This window comes from Erpetoichthys calabaricus, chromosome 3 (assembly GCF_900747795.2).
Source record: "Erpetoichthys calabaricus chromosome 3, fErpCal1.3, whole genome shotgun sequence".
In the NCBI taxonomy this organism is placed as follows: Eukaryota; Metazoa; Chordata; class Cladistia; order Polypteriformes; family Polypteridae; genus Erpetoichthys; species Erpetoichthys calabaricus.
Genome location: NC_041396.2, coordinates 41,549,804 through 41,576,773, shown reverse-complemented (window position 1 = coordinate 41,576,773; position 26,970 = coordinate 41,549,804). Strand labels below are relative to the sequence as shown.

Below are 26,970 nucleotides of genomic sequence, written 5' to 3'. Positions count from 1 at the left end.
AATCTTCACAACAGTTAGATATCAGTGAGAGGAGAAGATGCCAGCAATGCCTCTCACAAAAAAAAAACTTCTGGAAGGAGATCCAGATAATCATATTTCTTTGTGGAAAAGGCTTTTTGATCATATCAGGCCATGTTTATCTGACTAGACAAGGAGCACATGAAGCACAGGGAGACCCCCGCAGCACACACACACACTTTGGCACTTTTGATAGATGGCTCTGGTTTTCACCATCAGGGTTAAACGTTTTACTTTATTCAGGATTCCCTCATTTTTAGATTTCTCTGCCTTTTTGTAAATCTTTTATATATTTGCTGTATTTTGTTGATATTTAATTGTGCAATATTTTGTGTAATGCATTCATAATTCATAAACTGGAATGCTCATGGCGTAGTCTTTCCATCTATCCACCCATCCATTTTCAAACCAATTTATCCTCAGCAGTGTCAGAGGAAGCTGGAGCTTATCCCAGCAAGCATTGGTGCAAGGTAGGAACAATCTCTGAGCAAGTGCGAGTTCATCGCAGTGTGAGCATACAAAAACACACAGTAGGGCCAATTTAGCAATGCCCTGTCCACCTAACCAGCATGCCTTTCGACTGTGAGAGGAAACCCACGTGGACATGGGAAGAACATGCAGGATGAACATGTGAGGGTATAAGTTGCGGGGTAGACATGGGGCTAGATTGTGAAAAATCCTCCAATAAAGGTCATTAGTGAACCATCCTCGCCTGTGAACTGTTAGGAAATGTTTGCAGCAAAAAGGGTATTCATAGAAATCTCATTAGGGAAAACGGGTAAAATATTGTTTCTACTGAATTTTAGTAAAAGCTTTCAGTGAAGGAGCAGTCCTGACAAATCTAATTTAGAGACAGAACTTTTTAAGGTAATTTGATGGCAGCTTTCTTTATCAGACATTTTGAACAGTTACAGCTGAAGAGTCTTGGGAAAGCTTCATGTAAAAGTGCTTGTACTTCATTTTAATAAGTTCTAATAAAGGATTTTGCACATTTTGGTATGAGACAAACTATGTTATTCAGCTAAACAACTTCAGTTGCAGGCCTCATTACTAGGTAGCTTCAGTAGTTTTACTGAAGAATCTCACTCACGTTTTATTTCAACTTTTTTTTGGAAAAGCTTTTAGTCTTAGACCTTCTGCTTCTGTGTAGTAAGTTTTTAATAAAAGAGCCACAAACTTTACTACCAGACAAAAAGTCTTGTATGCAGTCAATTTTTTTTTACACTACTTGATTGCCACAATAAAATTAAATGATATTTGATTTGGTGAAGCTTGTACAAATAAAAAGAATACAAGCATGAAAGTCAATCCGGGCATAGAACATGTGGACACCATGAATCAACAAGCACTTCATTTCTTGGTCATCTTTGATGACTTTCACAACTGTATGTTTTGTCCCATTTTTTATGCCCCTTATTTCCCTTTTGTAATAATGTTGGAATTCTCTAGTTTTTCTGTTCATGTGTGTACATTGTGGTCAAAATTGCCAACAGCTACAAAAAATATTTTGCAGAGTTGTTTGCATTTTATGTCCAAGAATAAAGAGAAAAAAGAACACATCAGATTGTTTCAAGTATCATTCTCTGTAAAACAGCCTGTATGGTAATGGATGTCCATATTGCTGGACAGAAAATAAGCTTTAGGATAGTTGAAGCATCACAACTTGAAAAGTGGTTTAGCATAATTATCTTCAGTTCCCCAACATAGAATTTCTTCATGCACATATTCTTTCTCACAAAATCACACATACATATATGCACATTTTTAATTACTGTGACATCAATTGAACTCAAGAGTTGTTTCTGGTTATCCTAAAAATTTTTACTACAGGGCACATGTCTGTATTGCCAGTTAAAGAACTTCAGGTCCAGGTCTCATGAACAGACATCTTTAGTCATTTCCACTAGTTAATAGCTTATTTCTGCTCTATAGGGAAATTGACTTGTGAAAGCTTCTACTTTTTTTTCTAAGGCTTAGGGTGCTATATACTGTATATAAAAGATGTGTTACTATTATTTTATTAGTTTCTAAAGTAGGAGCACTACCAATATATCTTAGCATTAGGCATGCAATTTGGTATCCAGTTAAGTGCCTCCTTATCGGACATCTCTGGTGGCTTTCACTGAGTGATCTCTTCACTTCGGTTTTTTTACTATTCTCTTGGCAAGTATTCCTAAAAGTAGCTTTTACTTTGCTTTAGAAGCCTTTCCCTTTCTGTCCTTACTAAAGACAAACTGTGGTAACCAGTTAAAGAACTTATATTACAGGTCTCATTACCAGACATTTTTAGTGGTATCCAGTAAAGGATCTGTTCATTTATGTTTTATTCCACATCCCTAAGGAAGACTTCCAGCAGAAGATGTAATAATTTTTAGGAAGTTTCCAGTAAAAGAACAGCATTGACAAATGTTATCTTGAGATAACTGATGTGGGAACCAATTAAACAATTCCCATTGTAGCTCTCATTAGGAGTAAATCAAGGTGGGTGGTTTAGAGTTAGGATCTCTAAAGAAAGCTTCAAATAAGAGAACCCTTACTAGCCTTTAGAACATTTCCAATGAATGAGCTACCTGACAAACCTAATCTGAAGCAAGCCACATGGGAACCAGTTAAAGAACTCCAGTTGTATGTCTCATTATCAGACTTCACTGGTGGTTCCTTACATGTCCTGTTCTTAGTGACTAGGAAAGAACTTTCACTCATCCTTAGGATGTTTCCAGTGGAAAAGCTAACCTGAAATATATAAAAGTAAACCGGCTTCTTTGAAAACCTGTTAACAGCCTCTGATAAAAGGGCCATCATTACAAATATTATTAGGGAAATTCTGGAATTTGTTTCTTGGAAAAGGTGTTCTTCTTCTTCTTCTTGTTTTTGTACTGTAGAATGTGGGTGATATCCAGTTAAAAATTTCACTTGTTACCACTTGATGTCCAATGAGCAAGTCCCCTTGCCATAAAGATTTACTTATATCCATCCATCCATTTTCTAAAGCCATTTATTCCTGTGTTATATAAAGACAAAGCAAGGCATGATGGAAGGTTACCAGAATGGAAGCTCTCATCATAATTATTTTCTGTTCCAGCTTTGTTACTCTACTATCTCATGAGCCTATTTTTCTGTTTATGTCTTGTTTTGGGTTATGGAATTAATTATTGAATTTTCTTATTAAGCTGTTTGTCACAAATTGCATTCACCCTTGCTCTTGATGATGGTGTGGGAAGCTCCCTATTTATTGGAAAATTTCTCTGTTTTCCTTTTCATGTGTATGAATAAATTTGAAAGGGGCTATTTTGTGAAAAAGCTGCATGTCAGATTAAATAAACTATGATTCTGTATTAAACAGCCAATATGCTAATGGATGGCCATATTGTAAAAGTAAGCATGTGGACAATTTGAAAAGTGAAGCAGCAAAATGATCTTTGAAACTAAAATATGTAAATGCTTTACCTACATATTTTAATAGTTTTGACAACAATTGAAGACAGAGTGGTTTCTACTTACCATTTTTTTTTTCTACTACAGAGCACATGACTGTGTAGCCAGTGAAAAAACTTCAGGTCCCACTCCAGTTATCCTCTGTGTCAGTGTAACATCACTTACATGATATCCTGAAGCTTTCCTAATCCAGTCCAGAGTAGTATTAGGCACAAGGCAGCAACCAACTCTTCATAAAGTGGCAGCTCTTTGCAAAGCCTTACACTCAGACAAATAAGGGAGGTTTGTTACAGTCATTACAGACTCTATGCAGACCATGGCCAGACGTAGACTTAGATCCCAGGACACTGGGTATGTGAGGTATCAGTATTAGGAACTATGTCCTAATGCCAGTGTGGCATCCTGCTTTCCATCAGTTTATCTTGTGCTATGTGGACATTTTAAACTGTGACATAATGACAGATCATTGGCCAAAAGCTTCCTCCTACAGGACTGAATCTTTGATATTTCCTGAGCAAACCTGCACATGTAGGCGAATGCATCCTTTCAAAAAATCACTTGTATGCCTGTGGCCAGGCTTAATGGGCCCAATGAATTAATTGGCCACTTTACTTATTTAATTTCATATGAATTAATTTTTGTATCAGCTTAAAAATGTCCTCTTCCCATTTTTATGTGTCTTTTAATCAATAGCAAGGGAATGGAAGACTGTATTATTAGGTAAATGCCTATTCAGTCACGGTGGCGTCATGGGTAGCGCTGCTGCCTCGCAGTTGGGAGACCTGGGGACCTGGGTTCGCTTCCCGGGTCCTTCCTGCGTGCCTGTGTGGAGTTTGCATGTTCTCCCCGTGTCTGCATGGATTTCCTCCGGGCGCTCCGGTTTCCTCCCACTGTCCAAAGACATGCAGGTTAGGTGGATTGGCGATTCTAAATTGGCCCTAGTGTGTGCTTGGTGTGTGGGTGTGTTTGTGTGTGTCCTGCGGTGGGTTGGCACCCTGCCCGGGATTGGTTCCTGCCTTGTGCCCTGTGTTGGCTGGGATTGGCTCCAGCAGACCCCCGTGACCCTATGTCCAGATTCAGCGGGTTGGATAATGGATGGATGGATGGATGCCTATTCAATGTAAAGCCCTTCAAAAAAAAACAACACAGTAATATAAATCACTTCACACTCTTGTTTTGTATTTGCTGACATTCAGAGGGTGGTACAAATAGTAAGCTAGAAACACATAAGATGAATAGCTAGAGCAGGAGCTAGAATTGCCTGAGGGTGCACACTCATGTGTTTTAGCATCCTCTTTGCTGTCTTACTCTATTGCATTCTTTCTATACCCTGTCTTCTGTAATTATGAATGATAAATTTGAAACCCCAGCCAACAAAGGAGCTATAGTCAAATTCCCTTGGAAATCATACTATACTGAAATTTGTAAAAGACTACACAAGTTTACTAGTTTGATGGGAGGCAGTTCAGTTCCCGAGTCACACAAAGCACAACTCCTCAATTTGTGTCACCTGAAGATCACCCTGTGCTTCTGCCTAAAAATCTTCTTCATGTTTTGAAGATATAAAAAGGAAGCCATTTTTCAAGCCTTTCCTCAAATTTATATATATATATTTAATATTATAATAATTTGCTGTTAAGACTAAACCTTTGTATTATAAGTAGTACTGTTGTAATCTGAGCTCCTGTATTATTATGTCTAAACTACAGTACTTATGACAGGTGGTTTCAGAGGGGAACATATGGAAAAAATGCCACTTGAATATTATTTCTATTTAAAAGGTTAGGAATGGATAGAATATCTAAAGTTCCTGTTTATAGTTACATTTTCTGAAAAGCTCTAATTGGTATAGAGTTGTTTATGAAGCTTCCACACCATCTTAAGCAGTTCATATGAATCTCCAATTTACTTTCATAGAAAGATTAATTGAAAGCTGATACAAGCACATTATATAACATTCTTATTCTGCTGGCACTTTTATACAAAGCGTCTTACAAGTCACACTAGTACAATTTATTAACAAATCTGTACATCTTAATAACTGGAAGATTTCAGGCTTACTCTTTGTTACATAGAAAATGAGTCAAGGGGATCGAAGTGTTAGCCTTATGCCTTACAGTCCAGTAGGCCGTACTGCCTGCCTTTTTTTTGATAGCCACATTGTCTTGTGAATAAGAAGCTAAGACTAGAAATTGAAAGTTTTACAGGCTCAAATCACATGGATGACAGATACCCTTATAAAATATTACCTGTCTTTTAAACAGCCCTGGCTCTAAGTACAGTATATGAATAGGTATCTAAAAAATGTGTTACAGTTTGCCCAGCATGTATTTGTGTTACATTCTTCTTAAAAATGCCTTAGAAAATTACTGAAAACTAAGTCATTTACTGTTGCTTGATTGTTTGTTTTGTTCCAGATGTAAACAGAATTTTTCAACATGCATATTGCTAGTTTGATGCCAACAATTTTGATTTTATGTTGTGCCTTTCTTAGAGTAAACATACAATAACTATATTCCTCCTTGTGGTATAATAGTTAGCATAGCAGTAGACCCATGTAAGATTCCTGATCAATGCAGAAACGTTTCTACAAGTGGTTGTAGTACTAGGGTGTTGTACCGTGTTAGCCATTATGAATGTAGAGAAAAGCCAAGCAAAATGACACCTTTTATTGGCTAACTAAAAAGATTCCATCTTGCCTGAAGAAGGGGCCTGAGTTGCCTCGAAAGCTTGCATATTGTAATCTTTTTAGTTAGCCAATAAAAGGTGTCATTTTGCTTGGCTTTTCTCTACAAGTGGTTGGAAAGACACTTGTTTGGAGACATGTTTGTGTAGCTAATGAACTAGACCCTTAACCAAGAAGCTGCTGATTAATTTTTCCCGTCCAAACCCCTTAGTGCGACCCTGGACAAGTCAGTTAAACTGCCAGTGCCCCAGGTGTAAACAGTTTGTGTAAACAATAGTTCTGTTTATCTGTGGTGTTCAGTACAGAATTGCACTAGATAAGGTAGATTGTTTTTATTTAGTGAAGGCAGTTTACAAATGAAGAGCTGTTCTACAATTAGTTCAGTTTGCATAGTGCCCTTTTGATGTGGGTGCCATCTCAAGGTACTGTATACTACAAGTGCAGAGGTGTGATACAAATGGAATAATGATGCATGGAACACAGGTTGGTTAAATGGCAAAAACACACACAAAATAAAAGTCAAGTACTGAACCATTGGCTTTGCAGTTTAAAACGTAATTTGTTAGCCATTAGTTCACATTTCTTATAGATTCATTTTGAGTGTATTTTATAAAGTTTGACTAGTCTATAACTCCAGTGGGGCGTGGCTTCCTGTTGATCCAGCAGTTCTCCCTCCCTTCCTCTGATTTCACCTTTTCTTGCCCACCATCCCTTGGCACTGCCTCGAGCACATGCCTCCACACCCAGCCACACCCTTCCAGCAACAGAAACCTGTTCACAGCAGCCTGTGGAGGAATTTGCAGGCAAACATGAGAGTTGTTGTTGGCATTGTTTGGTGTTTGTTTAGCATTTTATTTGTGTTCCTGCCCAGAGGGCTTTGTGTCCCGGCAGTAGCATACAGCCTGCTTCTGTCAATCTTTTGAGTCTACTGGTGTGAAATATGATACTTTTTTCTTTTTCCTCTTTCAACTGGAAAAAGAAGAAAAACAAGACAGAGGAACTCATTCTGAGATTCTTTTGAGTGGTTTTGTATATTATGGCCAGGGGTAAGCTGGAGCAAAAAACTGCTTTGTACCAGTTCACCAAAAAAAGATGGGGCTGATTACAGACTTTACTTTAGTTTAAAAAATGTACGAATAATTTCTTTTCAATACTGAAAAAAGAAGCATGAGCTACATAAAATGTTCTTAATAGCAACTTCCTTGTGAAAGTGTGATGACTGCATCACCTGGTGTTTTTGTACTTACCTTAAGGGCTCTCCAAGTCTGATTTCTTCTTTCTCTTCACTCTCCATTTTCCAGGTGACCCGTGATGATGGTAGAATCGGCAACTGAGACCATTCGAACTACCCCCTCCAGTCAGAATGGAGTGAGCAGTCTGAGCAGCCAGCCAGACAGTGGTGGGAGAGAAGGCGGGTCCAGCGTGGAAGCCAATGGGGAAGTGAGCCCTGTTGACTTGCTGCATCTTCAGCAACAGCAAGTATGTCTTGCTCTCTTTTATTTCTTAATAATAATGCACACCTTAGACTAGCAGTCAGTAGCTGTAGTTCAACTTGTAAAGCTTAAAAAAAGCCCAAGGGGAAGCATTCTGGCTTGCATATACTTACATACTCACAACCTTGGACCTTCTTCTTAAGACTGTTTGTATTGGAATCTAATTGTACATATATTACTCTTTACATTTTCTTTCTGTCCTTAAAAATAATTTTTTCTTTTGTGTGCTATTAGTTTGATTTGTTTCAGCTTGTGCTTTGCATTAATCGGCTCATAGAGAGCTTACAGGTACGTTTATGGCAGTGCAAATTGTAACTTGCATCTGCATGTTAATGGGTGAGGCTGATAGGGCATAGTTACTGTAGATAGTGCAAACCTCTGCCTTCACCCCAGCAGGCAGTTTGGTGAAAGCTAGGAGGGTCAGTAGAAACAAAAACTAAGAAAACAAAACAACAAGCACTAGCCCATTCATTCCTAGTTATCTCTCCCTTTGAGTCAGTGACCCCAGGACATTTGTATTTTTTTCATTTTAAATTTAATAGGGGAATCACCTTTTCATCACTTACTTTATATTGTCTTCTCATTACTTAGTTCATATTAAGAAACATATAAATAATATAAAATTAAATAATGTATTTGTGAACAATTACATGTATCATTGACCTCAATGTGACAGATTAAGGTTAATAAGAATCCTAGGTGACCAAGTCAATGAACATGGCAGGGCTGATGTTAGTAGAAGCTGTTTGTAACACACAGTAGTGCCTTTTTTATTATTTTTTTTTGTAAACTTCGAGGTGGAGATGAAATGCTTAATCTGTAGACTGATTAAACACGTCAGTGAATATCCATCTATACATTTTCAATTTGCTTTTTCCTTCACTGTGTAGTGTGAAGTTGTAACCTGTTCTACTAAAATTGGACTGAAGGTAGGAATCAAGACTAGAAAGGACACAATTCTGTCAAATGAAATACTTGCACATCAACAGTCACTCAGAATATTGGAGAAAAGTGACTGATATATGTTGACTACATGTGGATGTTGATGTAGAAGATTATTCAGTACAGGTCTTTGGACTGGAATGGCAGCTAATTGCTCTACTAACATACTTCCCATCTATGAAAATATAATTTTAATTTGTTTATTTCCTTTCTTACTAAATAGCACATGCATCATTTCTATTTATAATTCCAGATTTCTTCCAGTAATCTACAATATGTATAAGGCAATATGTAATGGTTTGAACTGTTGTCATTGCTACTTTTTCCACTCAGGTCACTGTACATGTGGAGTTTACAGCTTCTTTCTGGATAATCTTGTTCTTTCCTTTCTCCCAAAGATTGAAACTTCTCTGATGTGACTGTATAGTGTGATGGATTTACAATCTGTCTGCATTTAGTTCCTATCTTGTGCATAATGCTGCTGGTTTTGGCATTAGCTTGCCATGAGAAAGGAGATTCAGAAAATGACTGTCCAATGGAAGATTTAGCAGTTAAATCTTGATTGTTTTCCTATACTCCATTTTTCTTGGATTCTTTTTTTTTTTATTAACTTCCTTCGACCCTAATTAGAAGAACTTCCCCCTCCCAACCTTCTCCAGATTCAGCATAAGCAGTGTCATTCACAGTAATCTGGCTTCAAAACCTTTTTTAACTTAGGAAAGCTATGAGGTAAATGTCATGAGAAATCATATAATTGTCTTGTAGTAATTCAATTATAATTCCACGGGAATTAGGTCAGTGCTCCGGCAGAGTCAGATGATGGTGCTTATTACCTTTGGAGAATATTTTCACAATTGGTCACCTCCTATTTTAATCTTTTTAGGCCATTTGGCAGCATGATAGATCAACCTGCACTGCAGATTTTTTTTCCTTATTCAAGAGTTCCAGACATCATTTCTAAGCTGCTGACATCCTGGGATCCAACGTACCTTTAGGGAAGTTGTATGGAATCTTTTGAAATATTTATCTTGTACTATCTGAGCTTTTTCTTGGTTCTCAGCGACATTGTACATGAGGCAGTCGTGAAGATTGTTTTGGTAATTTAAGTATTCAGGTGCAGGTATGTCGTATCCACCATCAGTTCTCTCTTCTCAGCTGTCAAACTCTGCATGGTTAGTTGGACCTCTTATTTTTGATAAGCCCACAGCGTCATTTTAATAATGTAAGAGTGTTGATTTTATGGGAAGCTTAAAATGCATGACCTGTTGACCACTCTTCCATCATATTTAATTTTTTCAACTTATCAGTGCTTTCCAGCACTCTGTTTCCTTAAAGTCAATCAAGACTGGCTCTACAGACATCTTTTCTTCCCAAGGGCTCACTGCCCTGTTCTTTTTCAACTTTCCTTCCTCAGCAGTCAATGTTTACTAAAGAGACTTCTGTCTGTAATGCTTACCAATCCATCCTGCTTAGGTCTACTTTTCCTTATAATCACAGTATATTCCTTCCTTAGATGTTAGATGTATATACTGGTAATCTAGGTGACCCAGCCTTATGGTTTGCTAAAACATTATTTTAATCGGTTCTCCTTTGTTAGCTTACTTACTGAGGTACAGTTACTGATATTGTCCAGTAAACAACTTAATCTATTTATTGATTGGTTTAAATTACAGTTTTTCTACAGGTTCAGTAAAACTTGAAAATTGCAGGTTCTTTGGTTCCCACTGTCTTCTTGGGCACACCACTGTGTGGCTGTAGTAATATCACAGTCATTAAGATAGTTTTAGCCTGAGCTGTTGTGCAGATGATATGCAAGCCTTCAAAGCAGTATTTTTGCATGCTTTTGTCAAGTTCTTAGGATTAGTTTGTTTTGTGTGAGACCCACGTATTATGCAAAATATACCCAGAAGTATAATGGTTGGAAGAGGAAGTGTGAACACTTTATTGTGTGTTTGTCACAATGCAGAAACTTGGATCAACAAATGCAAAAAACTAGGGCATATATCAAAAAAGCTAGAAGAAAACAGGTTCTGTGCACAGCATAAAATGCTGAAGACAAACAAAAAATGATTCAAACAAGTACAAAAAGCAGCAAAAAGAACAACTGGCATCTCACTATTATCCTCTGTATCATCTCTCTGCATCAACACAAAAATATCTACTGAATGCATTTTTTAAAGTAGAAGTGATGCTCCTTAAGCATTTCTTCTTGTAATTCACAAACACCTATGAATAAGCTATCATCCTCTTTTCTTCCTGCTGCTCTTAGTGGAAAGTCATTTTTAGGATGGTGTATCTTTTCAAATGCAGTCAGAACTTTTTTTCTAGCCGCTTCTCAAGCTTTGAAGACTGTTAATCCAGATACAGTGCTGTGTTGTTAGCAGTGGGTTGTGGCAAATGTATCTTTAATTAAATCATAACGAAATGTGGGGAAATGCATGACAGCGTCTACTTACCACCTAACATATGTAAACCTGAAAGATATAAGGCTTTACACTGTAAGGACTGAAAATCTATTACCTGCAAACACAGGCTGTTTTTCCCTTCTTTTCATTTTTTTTCTGTATTTATACCATTAGTCTCCTGCCACCTGATCCAAAGTGTAATCATCCGTGTAATACTCCTAAATGTTTCTCCTCTTGAGTAGATTTTGCTATAGCAGAATGTATCGCACTGTGACACATTGCATCGCCCCGAGGGATCAAACAGTGCGTGTAAGCAAATAAATAAATAAATAAATTGTTACAGAGAAAAGCGGGGCGTATGTGTATTAGAACAAACGGCGAAAGGTAAATAGAACACTTGTTCGTTTGCCGGCGACACTAGCAGAATTGAATGTACTTTGCCGTGCTCAGAAAGCATATAACCCTGCCTGCTCTGCACACGTGCCTCTGTGAGTACAAGCAGGGTCTCGCAGCCTTGCTGCTGAGATTTGCCATGACAGGCTGCAGAAGCTTCTGTCCTTCTTTAGGTTTTGTGTAGTGGAGTGACCCATGACCTTCCTGTGTTACGTTCAAATAATACAAGTGGTTGAAGTTATTTAAGGAGGTTTTGGGGTTAGACCCACAAGTAGGGAATGTTGGGTAATATCTAAAAAGAGGGATGTTTCTTTGCAGATGTAAGGAGTGTTGTAATGTTTGTTTCACATTCTTACAGCATCAGTGCTGTTTTCAGAAGAGGTAACCTGTGGCTAACAGGTAAGTTTAGGTAAGGGAGAATTTAATGGAACAATTTGGAGACAATCAGTAAACCGTTACAGCATAAAGAAATAATGGATTATCATATCAGTGGAGAGAATGGAAGCAATGGTATTATTTGAAATAATCCATCCATTTATTTTAAAAACAGCTTTACAGTATTTAGGGTCTCAAGGAGGTTAAGTGTGTAATCATTTTGCTATAAGTAGATAGACAGCAAAAGTGACTTGGAGAGTTGGCTTTTACTTCCCAAATGGCAAGGTGTTTTTTCTTCTTTTGAGGATGTAATGCTCCTAATTAGACTTCTCACCTCTTGTCCCCCGCATCCCCCACACATTTTTACTTCTGAGTGGCAGCTAAGCTATGTATCTTTTACTGTATAATCAGGAGTCTTCTGGAGCAAGCCTTTTCCTGTTTTACAATTCATCTTTATCTTAAGTAGCAGAAGTGTTGATTTGTTTTAAACACAAATAAGTTACAATAAATTGTTCTACTGTTAACTTTTATCTGGTTGTGAGGAGTACTTTTTGCAGGTTTATGATATGCATTTAGTCTGCTTTGGGGTAGGTAGTATTCTGGCACCATTGTTAGTGACCTCCTTTTATATGTCTTGTTTTTCTCTTGGGATTCTTGTTTGAGTAAGTGCGGTCTGCAATGGACTGTGGTTATTGTAGATTGGTTTTCCGCTTTGGACCAGGTCTGCCAGTGACATATTTGCCCAATGTGGAGAGGTTTTTTTAACATTCTGGTGGCCGGGTTGACCTCTGACACTGTATCACCTCTAACCTTAGACTGTTGACTTGCTTCAGAGTTCAGACAGAGGGGATTTTGTGGGGGAGGAAGGAAATCCAATTGTAAAACTTGATCATGTCTGCTTGCTATTCACGTCTGTCTGACCATTAAATTGAATGGAAAATACCACAGATTTGACACAAACTGATCAGAAAGAAAGAGGAAATTTTCATTATGGTCAGTTCTCACTGAGATTGTAAAGTTACCTTTAAACATCTAACAGAGCTTGTAACCATTTAAAAACTAATACAAATAAAAAAAAACCACACATGTATCCCTAGGCATCAAGTATTTGTTTAACAGCAGTGTTTCCCGTGGTGGTTTCTCAGGCGCTGCTTCCAAGTAGTAGTTGGCTTCTCAGTGTAAGTAGTGTATTGGGTGGAATACTCAACCTACAAATAAGCTAGGGAATCACTAGTATTAAAACTTAAAATTAATAAATAATACCAAATTTCCACTGTTAACTAGAATTATGTTTTAATGAATCAGGCAAAGGCCTGCCACTGTTATTATTCTCAATTGATGATATCATTGTTCCCTGTATGGCAAGCAGACAAAGTGCTATTTATTACCTTAAAGATTAAACTTTGTATAGCTCAAGAGTTGCGTACTGAGCCCTTAATCACTGTAAAATGCCATTAATTAAGATCATGAATTTGCTTGATCTTTTTTTTTAATTCACTTCTTTCCATTTTTGCCTCTATAAAGGTGACTGTGATTAAAACCTGAGTCATACATAGCTGACTATAAAGTTCCTATTTACATGGCAACTTTAAAAAGACTATGCTGGGAATTGAATCAAGGGAGCTATGCCTAACTAGAAGATAGTTGTATTAAAATATGTATTTGCAGGATTTTAATGTGAGCCTTCATATTTAGTATTCAGGTGCATCTTTAACCACGCCATTGTGTATGGAATGAGTATTGGTTTATATGCAAGCATGTACGCTTATAACAGTGGAAAAATGATCAGTTTTAGTGAAGTATAGCTATTGTATCAGGGTAACACCCAGCTTGGGATACACTTGTTTGGCTTAAAAATCAGTCAAAGCATGGGCCACTCACTGTATTTATAATATTTGGCAACCATTTTTTGGGTTGTTTCAATGTTTAAACTTGTTAGGGCCAATATTTTCTGACATTTTTGACAACATAGACAAATGTTGTCAAACATTTAAATAGCATTCTAGATGTGGTAGCACCAAGTCCGGACATGTGCCAATATATGTAGTGAAAGCAAATCTAATAAATAAAATTGTAGTTGGGGGGGCTTTGGCTGGAGATGTCATGAATAAATCTTGAAGAATTTGTTAAGTATAAAATACAACTTAAACAAAAAATTTTATATTAAATTCCCAAATAAAGCCCCCCTCCATATATATTAAACGTTTTGGATGCAGATGAATCTCTATGTGTCAACTTAGTGAGAGTTTTACTCTAAATAAATACATATAAATAAATATTCAAAGAATACACTCAAATCTTTCATCTATCCATCAGCTGCCTGAATCAGCATAATCCAATTCCTAGTCATTGGATGTTGAGCACATCTTGGCAGAATCAGGCGCAAGACTGTAGGTTCAGAGTACATTCTCACACATGTAAATAGTGCCAATTAACAGGTAAGAGTGTATCAACTCTATATGAAACATTTTTTCATGGAAATTCCAAACATCGGTTTAGGAAGTAATTTGTGGCAATATAATGGCCTACAAAGAAATCAGAATACACAAAAGAATATGATGTATCCTGTGTAGTTGGGATTCTCTTGGGGTCCTATTACCCTGAACTGGATTAAGCAGGTTTAGGAAATGTGGTGTTTATTTTGGAAGTGGGAATGGGAAGAAGTTCAGCAAAACTTTTTTCACGGTGAATATGCTGTATTTGCTGGAGACTTTGTCGAATAATTTCCTGGAAATTCACTTTGCAGCAGGCTTAGACAAACATTTCTTTTTCCCAGCGCCCCATGATGCTTTGCAAGACCAGTGTGACATCACAGATCTGTACTAGCCATAAGCAGAATTTCACACATGTGTACTGTAAGAGTGCTCCATCACACTTTTTCGTTACTGTGTTCTTTTAGAGTATTCCATCTAATCTTTTCATCACTGTCCATTCTGCTTTGTTCATGCTTAATGTCACTACTCCACCTGGATTTGCACCCTTGTAGTATTTTAATTTGTGTGATACATTACCTAACCATAATGAGAAATTATGAAAATATTTAGTTGTTCTCCATAGATTTATTGTACTTTGTATCTTCACTGCTGGATTAATCATGTTATGCTGCTCGCTATGTAGAGCAGATCAGGTACAACTCTCTGAGTATATCAAGCTGATCCTTTGCAGCACAGGCTGTCTGGGTGTGCCGGTACACGTATGTTATCTGCTGGTACTCCGAAGCTCAAATAAGAAAGTGCCAGCCAGGTCCAGCCACCAGTACTCAAACATTTATAGGATTGTGTAAACACAGTGATTATATATAGATAGATATATAGATAAATATGTATATAGATAGATATTTTGTGGCCATTTTATATCTTGTTTGTGTTTATTATTTCATCTTCATCTTTTGTTGTTTGATATAGGATGGCACAGTGGTTAGCACTGCTTCCCCTCAGCTCAGGCCACATTTTTGGCCACAACAATCAGTCCGGCATACTTGAAAGATGCTTTTCTAGACCAGAGAAGCGCTTAAAAGACCAATGCACCATTATAATCCAGTCACAACTTCAGTTCCTCCTTCCTTATTGACTTAACTGCATTTTGTGGATTTTGACGAAGTGCACAAACAATTCTTCAATTTTGCCCAAGTCACAAGCAAAGTGAGCTCTACTAGGTTTCCTTATCACTTGTGCCAAATGACTGACTAACACAATCCATACATAACACATAGTTACAAATGAAACAGATTGTGTGAAGCTGAATTTGTAGCGAAACTTAGCTTCACCAAAATTCTACACAACAAATGGTGTTTCATTCCCACCAAAATTTATACTATTGACACAAGGTGTTTATACATTAATTCGGCATGCATCTCCCAGAAATAATGATCTTTAGTTGGGGAAAAAACCACTGGACTCATTTCCTGTCACAAGCATCCTGTGAGCATTTTGTTATGCTATCAGATGTTTGCTGTTAAGAGGATTCCCACTTTGCAAATAATGGTGAAAATCTTTCCGATCATAATCCTAAAGGTCCATAAGGGATAGAAATGAAAGTTGAGAAGCTCCACGGTGCATGGAGCGTACAAACCCTCTTCACCAGGAATCACGAAACTGGAAAATGCTGTTGCAAAGTAATGGGGGGAGGTTGGGGGAAATTGGCTTTCCTTGTATAGTCAGTTTTCGTGTGGAGAAAACACAATAATGAACATGATGATGTACATTGTTGTGTCTTTTGTGTATAATATATGCTGCATTTTTTTAAAAATGCACTGCACTTCTGCCGTGATGTGAATGAGACATAAAAATAGAATTGATTATACTGGTATGCAGGTGGATTCCTACATTATGCGCTGTAGAAAAAAAAACAGGTAGACACACATTGAGGATGAGGCTTTAGGGAGCAATGTTTTTTTTGTTTTATACCCACCAAAAAACTTCAAAATATCACAAAAATTCTTTTTAATGAGTTTTGTCTTTCACAATTGTGAAATTGCCAGCAAAACTAATTTTTGTGTCAGTTTCAATCACTAATAACACTTAAGATTTCACATAAATAGTACAACTAACATGTCTGAATGCTCTTGTTTGATAGGAATTGAAGTTACTAACTAGAATTAAAATGCAATAAGTATCCATAGATGTACTATATACACTTAATCCAATTTTAGTGTTAAGGGGGCCAGAGCTGGCAGCATTGAGCACAAAACTGGATGTACTTATACCATTTAATCAGAAAGGTCAACCTACTCAAATGGAGACACAACTTTACCTAAACATCCTAACTTCTCAAGTGATCAAGCACATGATTTCAAACTTGCTTATTATTTATTGTTCTGTGATCAAGCACATGATTTCACACTTGTTTATTATTTATTGTTCAGCCTTTACAGGATAGGATGTTTATTCAGTGCCAACAATAATGTCATAAATAAAGATATTACTGCTCCTGACCGTGGATGATCTAGTAATTCTCAAGCTGAGTCAGTGATGATTTAAAGGAATTTGGCAGTTTGGTTCTCTAAGGATGTGAGTGTTTGTCTCGAGCATGAATGATGTTATTAAAGGTGTGAGGTTGCTTTGAGCACATGTGGCATTGTTCTGACATTCATCTCCCTTTTTGATAGAGAGTCAGACATAACAACTTTTAGTCTTGACTTGACTATTATAATACTTTATTTCGTACATTTTGTTAATGGTATGTTGAATAACACTGCTAAACATGTGACAGAACATGCTTGAAAATTTGTTATCAAAAATTAGATTTTTTGTGTATAAATATAGTATATCAAAAATATGTATTCACTATTGTTACAAGGAGCAGTTGTCCCAGTTCCAGACATTGTACAATTGAACCTTTTATGGATCTTCCTTACTTGTTATTTTTATTCCTTTCCCCCTATGGCTTTGCCTTACTTTATGTTGTGAAGTCCTCATGTTGATGGCTTGGTACATGATTTGTGGTGAAGTGGGTAGCTTAGCTTAAATATCAAATGACCTGGTTCATTTACTGGATTTTTTTTACCCTTTTGCAATCTATGTTCTGGCCACATCCCAAGGACATGCTGCTAGGTTATTTGAAACCCATAACTGTGAGTGAGTGTGGGTATGTGAATGATTGTGCCCAGCTGCAGACTGGCACTGTTTAGTGTTCATTCCTATATTTTGCACAAATCACTGGTTCAGAAAAATGGATGGATGAATGACAGTTTATTATTGGAAAACTTGCTATGGATGACACTTTACAGCAAAATAAGGAAACTGGCACTGAAAAAAGAAATCACCAAGACAGGGGGATACTTTATTTTTTAACTACTTTTGTTATTCCATCACATGATCTGTTAGAATTTAGTTTAATTTTAATTTATAGTTAATTAGCATTTTTTTTACATTAAAATGCATGGTCAATACTAGAAGCACAATTTTTTTTTTAACTCCCACCACCTTCAAAGCCATTACTTCCAATATGGATAAAAGAAAGGTATATAGTGAATAGTTATTAAATTAAGGCACAGTAAATTAAATTGCATGTTTTGTGAGTCTGTGGTTTACTTAACTCTTTTTTAACTGTAATTAACAGTGGAATGTAAGTTTGGAAAATTAACGAATACTGGATTTCTATAATGCTGTTTCACTTTATAATGTTTAGCAAACTACAAACTATTCTGCATTGTGCACTTAGTCTCACTGTCTACATCATACTTTTTTTTAGATGTTTAGTAAATAATATCAGACAAGTGTATGTTCTAATTATTCATCATAACTTTTTTCTCTTCCTTATGATGGTATCTAATATAAACAAGGAAATAAAACTTTTCTAGCATTCATTTTGTCACCAAGAGGTCTACTCTGTCAAGGTTTTTTTTTATCCTTTGCTTATATTAGTCTTGTGTTTCTGGGATCTTTCACCTGTAAGCAGTTGTGTAGCGATCGTGGTTAAACACCCTGCCAAGAAGCGGTGAGGCATAAAAAGCATTCAGCTCCTCTTCACAAACTCAAGTTGTCAGAACACAAAGCAGTTTCTCCCTGAGCCCCTCGGGAGCCTCGGAGAAATCACAGACATCTCAAGACGTCAAAGCCAGAGTCTTTACCAAACAAACAGAAGCAGCACAGAAATGTGCTGCCGAGGGTAAGAAAGATGGGATAGAGGTAAAGAGAGAGAGAGAGAGAGAGAGAGAGACAGGGAGAGAGAGAGAGAGAGAGAGAGAGAGAGAGAGAGAGAGAGAGAGAGAGAGAGAAACATAGAGAGTAGCGCTGAGACATGTCAGAAAGGGGTGTGTGGGCCCCCCTGAGGAATGCTTCTTGTCTGCTTCATAACCCACCCCCCAGTAGCAACAAAAACCACTGAGAGAGTGAGGGGAGAACTTCAGAGGTGCATATAGCAAGATTTCTCTTCTAACTTAAAGCTAAATCCTTTCTATACACATGAAATGGGAATTACTTCATCAGCTTCAGGAAAAGTCACATCTGAGAAATGCCACAGTCTAGTGTGAATGGTTTGGTCTACATTAAAAGAAAAAAAAGAAAGAAATTAATCCTTACGTCCCCAATTTTTTTTTTCTAGGAAGAAAAAAAATCACCTTGTGGTAGAGTACAGATGGTCCTTTACAATTAACTAACTGTTCTTTATTTTTCTCTAAATGTTTATGCATGTTTATACACCTCAAAACACACCTTGTTTTCATAAACAGGTCAAATATACATACTGGGTGTGTGTCAGTGTGTGTATAGTAAACATAAATGCTTTGTGTAAATGGCCGCTTTATTATAGGCTGAATATTTAGAAGTTCAGATATATATTATTTTACATTGTATAGGTAAATTTGGAAAAGAAGAATACATTCTTTAAAGCTATTTTATGAATAACAACCTAGTCAAAGGAGATTTGCTTTCTCTTATCAAATCTGTCAGCTGTCCTCATCAGAGCTGTGTCTGCATATGAGGTCAGAGGCCAGATTCTGTAAGCTAGTCTTTGCTGAACACTGGCCACTCTCTTCTACCACAAAGGAAATGCCTGTGCTTTTTTAATAAATCTATTTTTTTCTGTGCTATCTATTTAGGATATTAATTACATTTAAGTAATAAATCTATCTATCTTGAATATACAGTATACAAATTTATATTTTGTTTGGTGTATATAAAATTTATGAGAACTGTTCATAATTTTAAAGTTAGGAAGTTTATTAAATGTTCATTATCATTAACAGAATACCTATTTCTCTCCTAATCAAATCATTTCTGACGTAATAAGCATGAACAAATCAGCGCATGACTTAGAGTTTACGTTTTCAAAAGTTTCCTTTTTTACCCATCCATCTTGCTAAGTTTAGGTGTGTTTTTAGAAGTATGTGGCTCTGGAGAGCTTTTTCTAAATTCTCAGCTTTCGGGGGGTAAAACACCAGGGAAGTGTGGACAAAAGGCGAAAATAGAGACTTATGTCTGTGGGTTTTAAACAAAAGTGTAATAATGTAAATGTAGTCAATGTTGTTCTCCTTGGAGAAAAACTCTTTAATAGTAATGATGAGTGAAACTCTTGGTGAATGATTACTTCGATTCATTTATTCTTAATATTGGTCAAAATGGTAATCTAAATGTTAATTTGGAGATTATATAAAAATACTGACTCAGTTTTGAAAAACAGAGTATGCTTTATATTTTTTATCTCATAGATAGCTTTGCATTCTTACATTTTGAATTTTCTTTGCATGTGTTTGTCTTGGTGTGTTTGTGTATGCTTTATATATAAAAACAGGCCCTTCATACTTAATGCTTAGCCTAATGTTTTTTGCCATTTACTTATTACTATTAGGAGAATTAAGGTAATATTGAAAAATACGTGATATATATTGAAGATCTTCATATACATATTATGTTTATATATATTATTTTATTGGCTGTTATTGTGGATTTTATTTTTTAGTACGTTTAGTTAATGACAATTCATTATATAGGGGGAAAAATGATTATATTGAATTGCTTGAAGGTGGCAAGAGGAAGCCATGGTGATCATTGTAAACTTCAGCTCTTGGTTACTAGTTTGAGTGGTCACTCTATATTAGCTTGTTATGAATGAGTTTGGGTATGCCCTGTGTGGGTCTGGTATCTAATCTAGTTGGTTCTGCCTTAAACCTGGTGATAATTATTTCCTTGAGCTGGTCCAAAAATGGATGGAGTAATGGGTGAATTGTTTGGACAGTTGTCTGCTGCAGTGAGTCTGAACTGCTTGTAACATTCCATGAAATTATAGAGAAACGTAAAGACTGTAATCATAACAAGCTACTGCCACAGGTATTTGGAAAGCTTTCCAGTTGCTGATCATGGTGATGTACAGTTATGTACACACTCAGTGTATCTTGGAAAACCAGAATGCACAAAGATATAGGTAAATGAATCTCAGGAAATTTTTATTTAATATAAACACAATTCAGAGTTGTGGTGTAGTTATAATAAATTGCCCATATATTGATTATTCACAACTCAACCAGTTTGTTCCATAAGGTGTCCTTTGTCGGGTTTACTGCTGACCCAGGGAAAGATTGAGTGGTTTAACAAAGATACAGGTGAGACATGTAACTGTCACTTTTTTATTTGTTCTGCAATGAAAATTGAACCAAATATTATCAAAAGTACAAGCATTAAATGCTCATATATTAAAGTGTCTAATAGACCACCAGAAAGTTATCCCTCTCTCCTTTGGATGTGACCAGTGCCTATGAGTTCTTGGAATCTATCTAATTCAGATGATAACAGATACATGTTTTATTTTTATCCTGTCCAGCAATGTGATCATGCACATTTACCTGTAAAATGTGTGTTCCCATTGGTCCTATGCTTTTTTACAGTGACCATTTAAGTGGCAGTTGACTTGATTTATTGGGGGAAGAGGGGGGCACTGCTTTAATCCCTGCAAGTTTAATTGCACCACCATGCAGTGCAAAAATATATTATTAAATCATGCAGTTATACTCCGACACTTGCACATTTGGAAAGATTTGTCACATTTGTGGTTTCTATCGAGCATACTACATCACATTGTAAAATTTATAAATGATTAGGTGCATTAGTACCTTATATTGTGTATGAAGAAATATAACAAAATATACGATCATTTTATTAAAGGGATATAAGGTAATTGTATATCTCAGGACACCAAAGAAAATGAGTTTAACACTAGAATTAGCAGAGCCTACGAAAAAACTTGTAGATCCGTCCCAACTTAAATCACTTCTCACCTTCCCATATACATATACAAAGTACAGCAACGGCAAAAGTGCGATGTGCATTCTTGCTCCGATGTAGAACCGTCGTCATGATTTGAGTTTACCTCTGTTATAGTGCGTCTATGTGAAAACAGAAGTGTCAAATGTGTGGAGGGTGGGGTTGGGAACGTGAACGTGGCTGAGAGAATAAAACTGAATAAAAAAAAAAACAAAGCTAACCTTTACAGGTATCATAAATTACACCGTCTGTTACAGATTGGAATCAAATGTATGTTTTTATTCTAAAATAGTAAGAATACGAGCTGCTCAGTTCTCAAAAAAGACTCATCCGGGATCGAACCCGTGAAATTTTGATTACCAGTCAACAGCTGATACCGTTGCGTCACGGAAGCACTTATAGCAAATGCGTGTCAGTGTCGCACCCTAAGGCGGGTTCTTTTTCTGCAGTTATATTTTTGAATAAAAGCGCATTTGTTCTGTTATATTTGTACCTTTTGTGAAAGTGTTTCTTTGATATTTGGAATTCAGGCTTCACACATTATACACTTCATGTCTACATTTTGTCAATTATTACTAAAACATGAAAAACGTTTCTGTTTTAACGATGTGTTTACATAGATCGTTGTAGACACGGAACACACATGAAATGCAAGTGTTCCAAATAATGATATAGTATTTATAAAAGGTGTCATTTTGCTTGACTTCTCACTCTATACAACTATAAGCAACTGACACGCAGGTAAACAGACTTGAGCTGAGAAAAATGTGCGGGGGTGGGGGATGTGATAGCAGGCTGCTTGCTGTTTGCTGCTTATCCACACATTTACAGGACAAAGGACGCTGACAGAGAGGTGAGAAGCGATTTAAGGTGGGACGGATCTACGAGTTTTTTCGTAGGCTCTGGTAATTCTAGTGTTAAAGGTGTTATTTGCTCTGTATAATATTAGAATAGTTCCAAGTAAACACTGAAACAATAAAAACTGACAAATGTCTTCTGTTTTCCAAAACATTGATATCTTGGGAGATGGCTAAATGAACACAGATTTGGTCCATACCAAACCTTGAGGCATTCCAGCTCCATCAACCGCACTCCTCATTCATATGAATGTGGTAGTGAATAGCCAAACCAGATGTGTCCTGGTACATTTTACCAAATAAATGGACGTATTGGATGGTAATCACAAATCCTGTGATGACACAAGGAGAGGCTTGGAACTGTTAAGCTAACAAACTTCAACATCCATAAAATCAAAGTTTTGTACTACCAAAGCTGTAGTCAGCAAGTAATACCAAATACCAAATTGTATTTTGAAAATGTTGTACTCAAGCTGGCATAAAGAAATTGAAACTGGACACATTGAAAACAGAAAATATAATGTCTGCATCTGACAAACATGACTGAAAGGGGCAGAAGAAGCACCAGTAAAGTGCTTGTTCAGAATCTTGCCGGATCATCTGCCATCAACATACACACTTGGATGATACCAATATATTAAAAGAAATTATATTTTAATGAATATTGCAGCAAAGATACAGCTCTTACAGAAAGACAACAAGCAAAAGAGATGGCAGTATGCCAGTGACCACAGAGCACAAAGTGACAATTAGTAGCAAAAAGTATTTTAGAGCAGTAAGTCCAAATTGACTTGGTCATGGTCTGCAAATGCATTTTAGCCACAGTGTAGGGGGTCTAGTCAAAATCAATAGAATGGTAAATGCTGAGAGATATAAACAGCATTTTACTCATCATGCTATACTTTCAGCAAAAACTTAATCTTCAGCACATTAATGTCTCTAACCGCACTAAAATCATAATTAAGATCTACATGAAGAGGCAGTCTGCAGATGAAATGCAGCATTAGGTTGACCACCTTAGACTAAGACCTTTACATAACGGAAGTTGTTTGGGATCACATGGACAGGGGAAAAAAGACATTTAAAACCAAAAGAAGAGTTACGGCAAATTTTGCAAGAAATTTGGAAGATTTTACTGCAGGATGATTTATACAATGGTTTACCAAAGTGAATTACTCTAATTTTATATTACTTTTTCACAGCAAGTAAACATTTAACTACCCAGGGTAGCCCAAGAGTTTTGCTAGTTCTGGATATAAGAACTGAACTCACACATCTGTCCAAACCCAGACATTGAATATTGGACCACCAAGAGGAGATCATTTAGTCCATCAAGCTCATTGTTTAGCTAATAGCAAAGCTGTCCCAATATTTCATCAAGTAACTTCTTAAAGTTTGTCAAGGTTTCTGCTTCAACTCCATGTCTCGGCAGCTTGTTCCAAATTACCACAATTCCTTGCATCAAGAAGTACTTTATGGTGTCATTCCTACCTTCCCTTACCACTGGTTTCCTCGAGTATGTGATTCATCATTAAGATGAAAGAACACACTTTATTAGGTTCATTTGCCATTCTCCAAATGATTCTCATTTAGGGACTGCATCGTACTGCAGGAACAAACAATGCTATGCCAAACAGTAATTCTCGTTTAAAGAGAGTGTCTTTGTATGCTGTTCAGTGGAAGAATTGCATAACATTTAAATGGCTTTGAATATTGTGATGTGCGCCAGAATATTAATCATAAATGTATCAATTCATAGTCTTCACACATCTTTTTTGTGTAGTTTAAACATATAAAAGAACATTTGTTATTTTTCTCATAATACCAAATTTCTGTAGCCTGACGACCATGTATGATTTTTTTGCTCCTCTTCCCAAAGAACAGATCCATGGTATCACATTCCCTCTGCTCGTTTCTTGTCTATAAAAAGGAATATTATGAAGTGCATAGCTTTTCTAAACAAATGCTTATCTCACCTCTTTGTCTGGCACCTCTTACTTTTCTTCTGAACTTGCTTAATCTCATTCCTTTCAGGATGTCCAGTAAGCAAGATAAACGAGTAAACAAACATTTATTTAAGGTGGAGGTTTTGACGATATTAGGGTGGGAATTTTAAGCACTGCCAAGAACAAGATGAGAGGATGCAGAGTGAAAAGGTGGTCAAAAGTTTGTTTATCAATGATTGATTAAATCAACTTTTCTTTTTGTAATTGTTAATAGAGAGAGAAGAGTGCAAGACAGAAATCAGCCTTGAAGCTGGCACCAGGCCTCTCTGCAAGGTATATTCCCTGTCACTTTTAGCAGGTCAGTTTAGAGTCAAGTGTTAGCCTAATGTCCTAATGTGGCCTTCAGGAAGTAACAGAAAAAAATAATCACTGACACATGAAGAGCCTTCAGATTCTTCATGCAAAATTAGTTAGCCAGCAATTGATTTCAGGTATATGTACTGTAGCTGTCAGGCACCATGAAAGCAAAAAAAAAAAAACTTGCTATTGAGCCACTGAAGACAGTGTGATTAGTCAGTTAGAAGACATGAAGTGGTAGTCGATTTTATGTAACTTTCTTTGATTCATTTCTTCCATTTGCACAGCCCTCCTCACTCATTGAGCAGTAATAGGTATACGATTAGGTACTCACTATAGACTGAGCTCTTCTGACCCATTGTTAGTAAGGCTTATCTCTCATTGGCTTATAACAGCAGTCTCCACCCTCCCCAGCTTCCCTTTAATGTTGACTTACTTGGCCTGAAAAGAGATTAACGCATCTTTTCTGTGAAAACCTAATGCTGACTAACAATAGCTGGGGCTCAAGTTTGAATTGGGGTGTGATCTCCCTTTAAGATGGAGAACACGATGGTCTGTGTGCTGTTGTGTTGGCGGGGTAGGGAATGGTTGCGAAGACATCCAGTAAATCTGACACAGTCGGCCTATTGAAAGGTGTCACTGCTTAAAAGCATTCCAGGATTTAATTGTGCACAGTTACATTGTAGCTGAGGTCATGGTAGGGGAAAGGTCAAGCAGGGTCCCAGGGGTTGCCTAGCATCTAGGAACTCCCACAGCTGTTACCGTGGCGATACAAAGAGACCTCCAGTGTACTAACTTCCTGCAATGCTTTTAAAAGGGCCTGCCTCTAGGCTCTTCGGAGCTAAATTTCTGACAAAGTGGGAGCTTTCTGAGCCCACTCCCCCACCCCTCAATCCTATCCTAGCCAATCTAGTGAATGTGTTCTCTCTTCTTGCGTTGAGTTAAAAGCAAAATAAAGGTGTGGAAGTGAAGAAGCATCTTTTCTGCAAATTTCTATGTATTTTTGTCCACTGTTAAGAATATGCCCTTCTCAGAATAGCTTAAATGCACTATATACTGTATACATATATATATATATATATATATATATATATATATATATATATATATATATATATATATATATATATATAATGTAAAAAAAATTCTGAACAATGCAACACAAACACACCCATACACACCCACATATACACTAGGGCCAATTTAGTGCCGCCATTCCAAATAAACTGACGATAAACCATTTTTGGCATAACATTAAGACTTTGATAGTAGATTTTACTGCATGGAGTTAACTTTTAAGCTATTATTACCTGTTGGTTATGAACTATGTTGTTCCTTTAGCACATTTGAGAATTCACATTAAATTGAAGTTAAAGTCAAACTTTTTAAGAGCATTTTTATTTTGCAAAAAAGAAATAATGAAATAAACTTGAATTAAATAAATATTCACAGGCACAGTGTTTGTCACTTAGTTGTTAAAGAAGGACTCACTCAAGAACACAAAGTTAATTAGTAGTGGGGGTTGAACTGGCAGCCTGAAGGTTGATGGACCTGTACCCCAGCTACTAGGCCAAACTCACTACCAGCCTGTTTTAGGGAAGTGTGTGTTATTCAAGAAGTAGCAACACCACTTATTTCTACACCACATTTTCATGCAAAATATTTAGCTCAGATGCTGTGCTCATTTACTCTCGAATAGATGGAATATCCGTGGAGTCAAATCAGAAGATTGACAAGACCTCTGATGGTGTCCTGTAGTATCTGCACCAGCATGATAGCATCAGATCCTTTAGGTCCTGTAATTTGCATGGTGGGTACTCTATGGATCGGACTTGTTTTTCCAGCACATCTCACAGATGTTTGATCGGATTGAGATTTGGGGAATTTGGAGGCCAAGTCAACACGTTCCTTGAACCATTCTAGAACAATTTTTGCAGTTTGGCAGGTTGCATTATTCTGCTGGAAGAGGCCAGTGCCATCAGGGTCTGTCATTGCCATGAAGTGGTGTACATGGTATGCAACAATCTTTAAGTAGGTGGTACATATCAAAGTAACATCCATATGAATGCTGTGATCTAAGGATTCTCAGCAGAACATTGCCCAAAGCTTCACATTGTCTCTGCTGGCTGCGTTCTTCCCATAGTGAATCCTGGTACCATTGCTTCCCCAGGTAAACGACACATAGGCACCTGGCGTTCCACATGATATAAAAGAAAACATTATTCATCAGACCATGCCATTGTCTTCCATTGCTCCATGGTCCAGTTCTGATGCTGATATTCCCATTGTAGGCACATTTGACAGTGAGAAGGGATCAGCATGGCGACTCTGGCCGGACTGTGGTGGCACTCTGGTGGTGCAATGG

General features: G+C 37.0%; 1 protein-coding gene across 2 annotated transcripts in view; it reads left to right on the top strand.

Moving 5' to 3' along the window:
• foxp4 (forkhead box P4) overlaps positions 1–26,970 on the top strand; it is a 239,519-nt gene that overhangs the window by 55,643 nt on the left and 156,906 nt on the right. For both annotated transcript variants that reach the window (XM_028796682.2, XM_028796680.2), the window contains exon 2: positions 7,441–7,618. In XM_028796682.2, the coding sequence (XP_028652515.1) occupies positions 7,451–7,618 (168 nt within the window). In that variant the 5' untranslated portion in view covers positions 7,441–7,450. The remainder of the gene's footprint in view (positions 1–7,440; positions 7,619–26,970) is intronic.